The sequence below is a fragment of the Amphiura filiformis genome, chromosome 15 (assembly GCF_039555335.1).
Source record: "Amphiura filiformis chromosome 15, Afil_fr2py, whole genome shotgun sequence".
In the NCBI taxonomy this organism is placed as follows: Eukaryota; Metazoa; Echinodermata; class Ophiuroidea; order Amphilepidida; family Amphiuridae; genus Amphiura; species Amphiura filiformis.
In genome coordinates, this window is record NC_092642.1 from 16,751,208 (window position 1) to 16,764,481 (window position 13,274).

Here is a 13,274-nt window from a genome sequence, read left to right on the forward strand (position 1 = left end):
GCATTTGAAATAATCACTTGATAACTTCCTTCAGGGTGACAATTCCACAAAAATTACACCATTATAGACTATTTAAATATAATTTTAGGGGATAGTGAAAGTGAATTTTATTGGGAAGTTAGCAAGAAATGCTAAATATGTCTGTGATTTGATCAGTTCCTACTGAATTCTGGAACAATTTGTATCACTATTATATGCATCAGAGTGCAAACAGAGGAATTACTCATGTCACAATTTTCACTGAATTTTAATTTTTACACTCAACACAGCTTTACCACATAAATAAAAATATGTGAATGATAGGTCTATGTAAATAATTTCAAAATCACACAAAAAAATAAAAATGAAGTATGGTAGTTTCAAATTGGGAGGGTGTGAAAAATTACACCCATGAAAATTACCACTTTTACAGTATGTGCTTTTACAGTAAATGCTGTCCCACAATGCCATGACCAAACTCAATCAAAATTTGATAGTTTGCACAAAAGCCTGGGGGTACTCAAGTTTGGTTTTGGTAGGTGTGTGCTGCTGCTGAGAATTTGAAAGTGGACCCATCAATATACCAAAGATATTTGGATCCATTGATATACCAAAAGTAAAAAAATTTCGGCCAAATTTAACCGAAATTGTCTAGTTTTTGGGAAAATTTTTGGCTGTATTGAAGCAAAATTGGGCTATTTTCCAAAAAATAGAGAACATTTAAAAAAAGGACCCATCCATATACCAAAAGTGGTTTAGAAAAAGGGGTCATTGATATACCAAAAGGCTGAAAATGCTACCCATCTCCTCAAGTACTTTTACAAATTTAGAATTTTGATACCTTGAATGGGATTTTAACCACAATTTCTTCAAGATCTATGTACATGCCAATTCGATAGGTTTTCTTCATGGTCTGTCAATGAAATGGAACCCAGTTGTGTGATGCATGATGGGAAGTCATTGAATCCACTCACGTCACAGATTTACATGTAGTTCATAGTAAAAACCTACTCAGGTATGACTAGGCTATTCATAGTAAAAGTGTCAATAAGTTATGGGGAGATTTCGGGACTTTTCTAAAAGGAGAGCATGACATCAATTCACATGCACATTTCTATCTGTCACACTCATTTATTTTACACAATTTTAACATGTGGAATGTGAAAGTCATTTTCTGTTTCAAAATGAGTCAACAAATGCATTTCACAACATACTTCAAATATTTTCAAAAATGAAACTTAGCTCAACTAAAGCTTCTTGCTAAGTAAATAAATGTCAGATAGAGTGACCAAATAATATGAAACTGACTTCACACTTAAAATACAGTATCAAAAACAACCCCAAAAGGGTAATTTTGATCAGCTGAAAAAATAACCATATTATTAGTGTCAAAAAATGACTATATTCAGGGGTTACAATTAGAAAGTGACCAATGATTAGATTCAGGGGTCCTGATTAGAACATGTGTCAAAAAATGATTATATTTGGAGGTTTTGGCCCTTTTAGGGGTCAATTTAACATGAAGATAAACAACAGAAAATGACCCCAACCATGGTTGATTTAACCACAAATAGGGTTAAATAAAACTGACCCCCCGTAAAAGGGTTGATATTTTGACCTGTCGTTTTAAGTTTGTATGATTAATCATGTACCGGTAGTATAGTATGATTACATGAACAAACTTAATGAATCCATAAAGTCAATCAACTGACTAATCAATCAATCGATCAATCAATCAATTAATCAATAATTATCTATCACTCAATCTATTAACCTTGCATCATTGTTGAATAGATTCATTAGGTTTGTTGATTAAAATAATATTTCCATTTATCTTGACAAAACCAAGTGAATTTTAACTCACTACAATATTTCATCCTTTACATCAGAGGACTTCCCTTCATCAGATATGATTGACTGATATGGTCATCTTATCCATGAATCATATCTGATGAAGTCCTCTAAGGACGAAATATTGTAGTGAGTAAAAAAAATTCACTTTGTTTTGTTAAGACACATGGCCATAATGAAGTTGAATATCTGTTTTAAAATGATCTTTTGAATGATTTTTGCAAAAAATGTTGGACTTTCATTGCTTGGAGCGCAGAATCGATGCTGAATTGTTCAATTCCGCACTCCTAATGGTAGCGCCCATGGGCACAGTGATGTGGATTATGATGATAGAAGAAGTTACGATCCCGGGGGGAGGAGGGGGATTAACTCGAATTACATTTTGACAGGGGTGAAACTCTGAAACCCATGCCCATAATTTAGGGATTTTTTACCTAAAAACGGCTTATTTGACAGTAATTGTTGACCATTTTATTTCTCAAATAGTGACCCATGTTTGATTTTAACGGTTAATTTGACGACTTTTTTTCTCAAATCATCCAGGACCCATGTTTAGGGATATTTTTCTCAAATTGGAACTCATGTTAAAAAACCCTGACCCATTAGAGAGGGGCACATCACCGTATGCCTTATATATGCTTGAGTATCGGGGGGCTACGATGGACGTACAGGCCAGTGGCATAACTAGGGGGCAATGGGGGGGGCAATGAGGGGGGGGGCAACGTGCCCTGGGCGCCACTCTTATGAGGGTGCGCCAAATTGGCCAACTTCTCCGTTAGTCAAACTTACAGGACACATTCCCAGTGCAGGGACTGGGGTAAAACTAGTCGTAGTACTCACATCCCTAATTAATTCTGTGGTTTAAAATGTCACTATTGAACTTGTTGTAACTTCTAATTGATGGAATTATCTTGATATGTGTCCCAGTTTATTCCCATTTAAAAGATCCAAAATGTTTAAGCAGCCCTGTAACTCCCGGAGGTAACTTTTCACCCGGGCCAGGCTGTAAACTTCTTGAGGGATATTTCTAACACTGCTCCCATTCCTTGTCATCCTCTCTACCTCCTAGAGTACTTCACCAATTTAACCAGGCCCGTAGGCCTATGCATTTTTGGGGGGGTGCCGATTTTGAAAAAGTGGACTGTTTTCCCAGGGGGGGGGGGCATTTCGTGAAAAGTGGACTTTCTTCCCAAAATTTTGACACTTGAATTTTTGACCAAAAAAGCGTTAAAAACCCAATTTATTTGCTCGCTATAATATATGCTCGCAATTTGTGATATTTTGGGACTTTTTGTATACTTTTATGCGTACGGGCCTGAATTTAACCCGCTCTTTTAATTATGTTGACTTCTTGTTCTGACTTGGGAGCAACTAGCCCTCCCATATCGCCGATTTTGAATGTTATATCAAATTAATAGGGTACAATTACCGAATATGGTGCAATGGTGCACCTTGCTAGACTTGAGTCCTGTCCTCGTTAATACTGAGTTTAGGGTTAGGATTAGGGTTTAGGGCAGGGCTCCAAAATAGCGGCCTTGGCCACATGTGGCGCCGTGGCTTCCCGAGTGGCGCCATGGCGCCTTTTAGATTAAAAAATAAATAAATAAACAATGCGATTCCCATGTTATCATTGTAAAGACAGGCTAAAATAGTACAAAATGTTGCACCAAATGGCCTCATTTGCACCTCAAAAAAAAAAAAATCGATAGCTTCAGAGGGGGAACCCCTCTGACCCCCAACGACTTCGCAGCCATTGAGTGGCGCTTTGCAGTTTTTTAGTTATTTCATGTGGCGCTTCAACAAATCTATTTGAGGAAGCCTGGTTTAGGGTTTCTTACCTTCCATGAACAATCACCAGCCTGGCAAGCAGGATCGATAAAAGGCTGCTTAGGATAAAATGTACCAACCACAGAGCCAGCAGATAATAGCAACACTAAAAGATACACGGCGGCCATGATGTGACCTTGGTTTTACACACAAAATGTAATGTAAACTTTGGGCCAAGCAAACAACGGCGTACGGTGAGGTGGTATGCTACCGTTGACTACCGGCAGAGCGATGGCCCCGCGCCGCTCAGCTCCTGATCTTGACCAATATCATCATGGTGTTTCTCAGAACATTGTGAAGGCCATGCCAACAATTACAAAGACCACCGTAGCCTTCTAACTCATTCCTCCAAAAACTTCAGCTTGCTTGGTTCTGTCTTTAAATAGACCTGAATCCGACTTTCAATTGATCGGTGCCCTTCGGGATTTTCCCAGAATATGAATGCTGATGAATGGCACAAATGCATTGACTGTAAACTATCGGTGCTACGTCATTACTATTTTAAACTTTTTAGAGCATGTGATGGCGCACTTACACAAATTTAACAGGTTAGACTCATGCAGGCAGGCTGTAGGCCTATATTTTAATCATTCTGTGATAGATAATTAAAAATATAAAGACTTATCTAGCTTAGGCCTAAAAAATTGTTTGATTGGCGTAACATAAATTTTTTTTTAGGGTATATAGGCCTAGGTAGGTAGGTCGGGATTCTTTTTGTACTTCTTAAAAGCTGTAAAATTCGTTTGATAAAGGCTTTGGAACTATTTTCTTCTTTTTTTAAATTTTATTTATTTAAATTTTTTTTTTTATAGGCCCTATTGGTTTTTTTTTTTTAAAAAAAGAAAGAAGGTTAGGGTCGGGCCTAATTTTAGGGTAGGTCGAGTTACGTTACGCCAATCAAACAATTTTTTTAGGCCTTTAATATCGGAATTGGATAGGAAGGCTCAAGGTGGAAAAGAATTGAAAAAACATTTATGCCTGTGCAAAAATAGTGCAATGTGATTCAATCGTAATTATTTTTTTTTAAATGCAAGCACGAGGTCATTGATGTTTCAAAAGTGACCACAAATGTTCCAATTTCACACATAAAATTTTAAAAAAGGTCTGCATTTGCGTGTTGTTTCTTAGTTAAAAGTGCAAACAATCACGCATAATCACTGTGAGTAGGCCAGCGTCCTTCCTTCTTTCCTATTACCTCAACTGTTTGTGAAATCGTTGAGGTTTGTATTTGGCCTCACTCGGAAAATTTACCTTTCGGCACAAAACAAAAGCTCTGATTTACCACAATGACCTCAAACATATTATTGTCTAATAAGGCCTATATAAGGCTTACAATCGAGTCATCATGACAATGTGAATTGAAAATGAAACTTGACTCTATTAAAAAAAAGTATTATTTTGCATTCTTTTTAAACCAACTCCTTACGTATATAGGCCTACGCATGTGACACGATGACGTCAAGCGTGCGCACTTTATAAATCAAAGTGTTTAGGGTTTCTGTAACACTTTTTAAACACTGCAAGATGTTTCACCGAGTAAAGGTATAGGACACCAAACACTAAACACCAAAGTAAACACAAAGTAATCACATAACACATGAGAGTATTTAGATTCTAAACATGTTTACTTTCATATTGTTCGGAAAGTAAATGCAAGGGCGTAAATCGGGTGGGGGACAGGGGGACACGTCCCCTCACTTTTTAAAGTGGGGGGGACACAATATCAAATGTCCCCCCCACTTTTTGGTCCCCACCCCTAAAAAAAAAGGAAAAGACAAGAAAAGAGAGAAGAAAAAGGGAGAAAAAAAAAGAAGAAAAGGTTAAATTGCATGTAATTGAGTATGCCCATCACTGCCCATGCCTACAAAAACCGCACAGTCGGTTATATATTGGCCTGTGGTTATTTTAGGCATTCCGTGAAGGCGGGTCCACAGCCCATAAGCGTGTGAAAATTCCTGCTGGCCCGTCTATATGCAGGGCACATTTTATCACCAAAGAAAAGTCAGTATTAAGATGGACTCAATGCTGATTTCAACATCAATCCATACATGCTTTAATAACTTGTGAATTTCAAATCTCAAATAGGGAAAACTTTTCCACGAAAGGCTTCATGGACCGTCATTTCACAAATTTTTGGCTTTTTTTAACTAAAATTTTACACACTAATTAGACACCCTGCGTAGTGGGTAAACAAGTAGCCATTTTCACTTCTGCTTTCCACATTTGCCAATTTATGTAATTTATAGGCCTACAATCAAGAGGGAAAACTTTTCCACGAAAGGCTTCATGGACCATCATTTCAAAAAAAAATTTTGGCTTTCTTAAACTAAAATTTTACACACTAATAGTGCCAAAATGGGCCATCAAATCGCTTCAATTAGGTATTCATTTTGCAAAAGTTTCTTACTTCTGAGGGGCAGACATCTCCCTGCATCACGCATGCGCGACGCGATGGCCGCTTTGCGGCCATTTTTTACTGTATTTATTGATTTCCCCACTGTCAGTGTGTCCCCCACTTTCACAAACGGATTTACGCCCCTGAGTAAATGTACAAGTGTTTACTCTGTAAACATTTAGTGGTGTGTTTACTTTCTGAACAATTTTGAAAGTAAACTGCAACATGTTTACTTTCAAAATTGTTTAGAAAGTAAACACACCAAATGTTTACAGAGTAAACACTTGTACATTTACTTTCCGAACAATATGAAAGTAAACATGTTTGGAATCTAAATACTCTCATGTGTTTACTCTTTGTGTTTACTTTGGTGTTTAGGTCTTTAGGTGTCCTATACCTTTACTGTGTAAATGAAAAATTAAACACCTTGCTTGCAGTGTTTAAAAAGTGTTACAGAAATCCTAAACACTTGGATTTACAGTGCGTGTAAATAGGACTTTGTGCAAAATTAGTGGCGTAGATTTCTTTTTGACATTGGGGGAGCAGGTTGGAAAAAAGTTCTTGAAGTAGAGTGAACCCAGCACCTTTTGACGACATAATAAGTTTTGTACAATTATTGTACAAATATTGTACAATTGCGCGCGAAGCGCGAGAAAATTTTGCTATTTTGAACTTAAAGCTTAGGCCTAACTTATGAAATATGGTGCCAAAGTGGAATACATGCGCGCTAAGCGCGCGAAAATTTGCACTTTTGGGGCTAAAATGGGCAAATATGAGGTTAATTTGGTCAGAAACCTATATTCAGGCGTCAACATTGGGGGGGGGGGGGTCATGGGGATGATTGTATGGAGCATCCCCCCCCCTGGCAAAATATTGGGAGGGATAAATTTCTGTCAAATCACAAAAATAATAAAATTTGACTTTAATTTCCAGTTAGAACTAAGGTTTAGGATTTTAAAAAAATTAGTGCTGTATTTTTCGAAACATATGAAAAGGTTTGACTCCCGGGGTTTGACTACAAAAACGATTCTTTTATAAATGCATCTACGCAGTTTCCACCTCGATACACCTGATAATTGAGTGGCCCAGTATAAAAACGGCCCATGGCACATTTTTTTGTCATTAGTGCTAAAGTTTGTGACTGACACATCTTAGATTCATAGGGAAATATAAGAAAGGGGTTTTACTTCTAGCAATAAAAGGGGACTGTTTACAGCTTTGTAACTTCTGTGGTAGATAAACAGAGGGCAGAAGAGCACTTTCACCTGAAAATCAATTTTCATAAAAATGGCCCATGGGCCGTTTTTATACTGGGCCACTCGGTTGGGATTGACTGTTCAAGTTTGGATTTAATATTGTTTATTATGTTGTTTGATTTTAATCGTTTGATCTAGTGATTTTTTGATTATTTATTTATTTATTTATTTATTTTAATATTTAGGCCTATTTATTTATTTATTTATTTATTTATTTATTTATTTATTTATTTATTTATTTATTTATTTATTTATTTGTTTATTTATTTATTTATTTCTTTATTTATTTATTTATTTATTTATTTATTTATTTATTTATTTATATATTTATCATTTGCGCAATCATTTTAGAAAAGGTCATTCACCCATAACATTACCATTAACGTACGACGAGCTTCAATAAGACGGGCTCTGTTTAACCACTAATTGGCAAGAAGCAAAACAACCACAAAGAAAGGGCGAAAATTCTTCATTTTATGCCATGTATTCTGCTTCGGGGCTTGTTTGTAGGGGAAAATCTTGCTTAAGAAGTTGTCTTGCCACACATATACTATTATTAAAGGTAAGGATTACTTTAAAGCATGGTTCACTGTTGGCAGGGCACCCTTTTTAAAGGGTGCCACTTGGAAATTTGGAAAATTCTTAAAAGGGTGGGGGTTTAAACTTTGTTGGTAAAAAGGGTGGATTGATATAAAGGGTGGGAGTAAAATAAAAAGGGTGGGAGTGCCAGCTTACAATATATTTTCATTGAATGATAAAATCATCCTAGTTTCCAAGAATAAGTGCCAAACCACAAAAAGTGCCAAACCACTGCCAGCAAAACCATATCGCAAGATAAAATTCCATTTGATGCATGTTTACATCCACTAGGCTATTGTGTGATGATAGGTGCAGAATTCGGCGTACTTAATTTACTTTGAACCAAATTGCCTGTGACTTCATCAATGTATACAAATAGGGGAATAAGCAAAAAGTGGTGGGGGTCAGGAATTTTCAGTGTAAAGGGTGCCTCAGTATAAAGCATGGGGGTCAGGAATTTTCAATATAAAGGGTGCCTCAATAAAAAGGGTGGGGGTAAAATAAAAAGGGTGGGGGTCAAACCCCACTGCCAAGTATGTGGTTTCCGGGCCAAGCATTCAACAGAGACCCAGTTAATACTGACATTGAATGATCTGACAAAAAGTATGGAAGAGGGAGAAACTGTACACATGGCTATTCTAGATTTCAAAAGGCATTCGATAAAGTGCCGCACTGAACGTCTGCTTAGTAAGCTAGATTTCTCTACGGAATCCGAGGAATCTGCAAAATGGATTCGCTCACTTTTTAACAGAAAGAACACAAAGAGTTGTTTGCGATGGGATCACATCTGAAACCAAGCAAGTCACTTCCAGCGCACCACAAGGTACAGTCACAGGACCACTGGATTTTTGATCTATATAAATGATCTTCCAGATAACCTTGCAAACAAGGCAAGAATGTTCATGGATGACTGTGTCATCTACACAGCAGCAAAAACACAGCAGGACCTTCAAACTCTTCAAGATGACTTGAGAAAGCTTGAAGAATGGCAGAATAGATGGGGAATGTCCTTTAATGCAGCAAAATGCTACATAATGAAAATTAGCAACAAGATGCAACCTCCGGATATGGATTATACTTTTTGCCAGCAAAAACTGCAAGAAGTGTCATCGCACCCATACCTGGGAATAGAAATTGATAACAAGCTCAATTGGAATACACAGAGGAAAAACACAATTTCTAAAGCAAACAGGGTGCTTGGTTGTCTCAGAAGAAACCTATGGTTCTGCACCAAGGAAGTTAAAGAAACTGCATATATGGCTTTAGTGCGACCAATACTCGAATATGCAAGCACAGTCTGGGGGCCATACCAGGATGGAGCAATAAATCAACTTGAAGCCGTGCAGCGTAAGGCTGCCAGATTTTGCATGGGGGACTTCAAGCAAAGAAGTAGTGTGACCAAGATGATACAGGAGTTAGGATGGGATTTATTGGAAGATAGAAGGAAGCAAGCAAGACTAGCAATGATGTATAAGATAACAAACAACATGGTGGGCATAAACAAGAACGACCATATGGAGCTAATAAAAGAAACAAGAACCAGGAAGAAGAACAGCAGCAATTATAAACCAATCTATGCAAGACTCAACACATACAAGTACAGCTATTTTCCAAGAGCAATTAGGGAGTGGAACGCAACAGGAGAAGAAGCAATCAAGGCAAGCACAATTGATAGCTTCAAGAACGGGCTCAACAGTCAACCAAACAGAACAATTAGATAGAGACACCGTCCAGACACGCACCATATATCCATGACCATGACCCAAAAAGTTGGTGAACTGCAGCTAATAATCTGTATCTACCGACTCAACCAAGAAGAAGAAGAAGAAGGCCATTAATCAATGGTTTATGTAATGTAACACTTGCACTAAAATATTGAGTATAGTAGTAGTACTAGTTAGTACTAGTTAAGCTTAGTACAAGGAACTTACACGATGTCCTCATTCACAAACTGATACTATCTGTCCATCGTATAAGACTGTTACCGTACGGCAATGTGGTGAAGGAATATTACACAGTCAAGAATAGCTAGCTCCATCATTTTTTTATTATGATCCCTCCCAGTCTCCCGAAACATCAAACATCAAAAGCGTTGCACTTATACTTACTTAAGACTGTCCTTTTTCACATAACGCAGACAAAGTAGGGCCAACTTGCCTAGAAATGGTCAAATTTTGGCAAGAAATATCTCTGTGTAATCCTATGTAAGTCCCATATCACATCGTTATCGGCGATCGAGGGTTTTTTTTTCTGAAGTTTGGTTGGTACCCACCAGCGTCATGCTTGTGACGTGACACAGCTAAAATAATCGACCGGGAATCGGGGATCGTTAAAACGTCAACGAATTTCAAAACACAGAAAGCAACTTAATGGCGAGCGGTCCGAATTTTGAGCCATACAAGTTTACGTGGTGAACTAAGTTAAGCTTACAGTCGGGCGGGGGTACTTGAATTACATTTTAACAGGGTTGTGCCGCTGGAACCCTGAAAAACGGCTGATTTGACATTTTTTGACCAAATTGTTCTCAAATCAGGTTTCAGGGATTTTTTTTCTTAAATCGGGACCCATGGGCCATGTTTACTATAGTAGGGATTTTTTTTTGCAAATAAGCGACCCATTAAAGCGGCACATCCCTGTATACTTTATATGTGAGTACCCTCACTCCCCTCAGGCTTACAGAACATGACAAATCATTGAAATTTGAATAAAAATATGTCCCAGTACGAGATCATGCAGGGTTGAGTTGCCCCAGTCTAAGAAATTTAATATAGACAATTATTGCTGAAATTTCAGTCAACTTATAAAGTTGTAGATTTCATTTAAATATTCCAGGATGTCAAGCCTGGATCATGTCAAGTCCAAAAGTTGCACAATAAAGCCAATTGGTGCCAGAAGTTAAGATTCCGTAGGCGAAAGTTCGTGAAACCCGTAAAATTCTATTACCATGCAGCGGCGTACATGTAGCTGGGATTTTTTCCAGGGGGCAAGCCTGTATGGGGCGGGGGCCCAAACTAGGGGGCGGTGCCCCAAATAGACAATTTTGCCAGGCTTGTTGATAATAATCGTATGGTATTGCATATATCGTATGGATTCCAATATCTCTCTTGTCCCTCCTCTCCCTCTCTCTTTTTCCTTGCACTAGGGGGCGGGGGCCCAAATAGGCAATTTTTCCCAGGGGGGGTGATCGCCCCCCTGCCCCCCCAGCAGCTACGCCACTGCTACCATGCATATGCACTGTGCAGCACCGTCGTTCTTTATAGTCTGTTTTAATAGTGCAATGACATTAAGTTGAGAAGACCATACACATTATCTTAGCCAAAGACAGAAGTACACATCTGGACAGCCAAAAGCAGAGCATATTGATAAAACGGTGGGCAAACCCGGGGCAATTTGGATTTATTCATAATTACAAAATAAATGGAGGGGAAGGCACAGCCATGGGACAGTAAAAGGACACAGGAAAAGTGGTTTTTTTTTAATACATGTAAAAAAAAGTACACCAATTTCATTGGAAATCATTGCAGGGGCTATTTTAACATGCCTCCTGGCACGTTCGTGCACTGAGATTAAAAATCTGTGCAGACGTGAGAATTAAAATTCCGTGCTTAAAATATTTATGTTTTATTTAAGTTTCAACTGGTCAAATGACCAGGAAATGAAGTTCTTCCGTAAAGTAAGATTGAGTCGCATGGCTATTTTAGTCTAAAAAGTGCAATTTTTAGCTTCAATATGGCAACATTTTTCAAAGCTTCACTCACATTTGACAAAAAATTCTTACAGTGGATCGCTTCTTTTAGACCCATTAATAACACAAATTCACTTTGATTATGGAAAATTGGTGTAAAAAGGCTGTAAAAGTGCATACATCTAATTATAGTTCCCCTGAGATAAAGGAGAGGGCGATATACACTGTTACCCTTGCCCATCATTGATCCAGTATAAGTTTAAAAAAAACCTTTTTATTTTTATTCCTTTTCATTTCAGATTTATTGATCATCAGAAGAAGAAGATCAGCTTTTTTCAAAACAGTCGCATGTTAATCTTGCCACACTCATTATACAGAACCTGAAAGAAGCATGTTAAGACCAGGATGTTAAGCAGTATCATGAAGAAATGCAAGGTGCTTAACTCTTTCAATTTAGGATTGCAACAATTTCAAAAATTTGTCAAGAATCCTTCTGCTTATTAGTGCATGGTTACTGGCCAGCCACTATTATACACTGAAGACATTGCTGATACTTATACACAATTCCAGCATTATGCATTCTTTTGCAATGAAGGGGTACAAACCATTCACATGTTTGTACTGCGGATTGTATTTTCAATCTCTGGACAGACATCGTCGTCATTTTAAGAGACACGGAAAGCGATATTTTGCCGCTAGAAAGAATCGAGGATTGAAAGGTATTCCACATATTCCAGATATAAGAGCTGCAGTCATGTTTGGTCCTTATTGTGAGAGACCTTGTTTGTATGCAACAATAGGGGGCGCCTGTCAATGTCAAAACTGTTTGTTGGTAAATGCAAATCTTCTGTTTGGTGCTGTTGTGAATTCAAATACAACAAAGTCTAATCAATGTGTGCAGTGCCAGAAATACTTTGCTACTGGAAGTTCTTTGAAGAAACATGTTATAAGTATGCACACAACGGAGAAACCTTACGCTTGCGATTTCTGCGATAAGTCATTTTCGAGGAAAGATGTGCTGAGAGTCCACATTCGCACACACACTAAAGAAAAGCCATATGAATGCAACGCTTGTCACAGACAATTCAGCGACAACAGCAGTATGCGATCCCACTTTAAAACCCATCATTTAGATTTTCGACCATTTCAATGCGACTTTTGTCAGCGCTGTTTTCCTCGTTTCAGCGATTTGAAAATTCACATACTGAAACCACACCCATGAAAGACCGTTCCCATGCCACTATTGCCAAATGAGTTTTCGTGTTCGTAGCGAACTCACAAGACATGTTCGTGTTGTTCACATGCAGGAGAAACCATTCTCATGCGAATTTTGTCAGAAATCATTCCCAACCAACGACGGTCTGGTTCGACATTTAAGGATTCATACCAAAGAGAAGCCGTATCAGTGCGAACAATGTCAAAAATCCTTTGCAGATACAAGTAACTATCAAAGGCATATGAGAATTCATTCATTAAATATAAATCACCCTACTTATGAGTGCCAGTATTGTCAAAAAGCTTTCCGACAGAAAGACAACTTGAAAACTCACATCAGGACACATACTAAAGAGAAGCCATTTGTCTGCGAGACATGTCAGAAGTCATTTTCGAGGAAAGGCGATCTAACGGTTCACAATCGAATTCACACAAATGAAAAACCCTATCCTTGTACCTTTTATGATAAATTTTTCAGACGGACAAG

At 37.9% G+C, this 13,274-nt stretch overlaps 1 protein-coding gene across 2 annotated transcripts in view; it reads right to left on the reverse strand.

Moving 5' to 3' along the window:
- LOC140171323 (uncharacterized) overlaps positions 1-4,124 on the reverse strand; it is a 96,581-nt gene extending 92,457 nt beyond the window's left edge. For both annotated transcript variants that reach the window (XM_072194561.1, XM_072194560.1), the window contains exon 1: positions 3,669-4,124. In XM_072194561.1, the coding sequence (XP_072050662.1) occupies positions 3,669-3,785 (117 nt within the window). In that variant the 5' untranslated portion in view covers positions 3,786-4,124. The remainder of the gene's footprint in view (positions 1-3,668) is intronic.
- Positions 4,125-13,274: the final 9,150 nt, after the last annotated feature.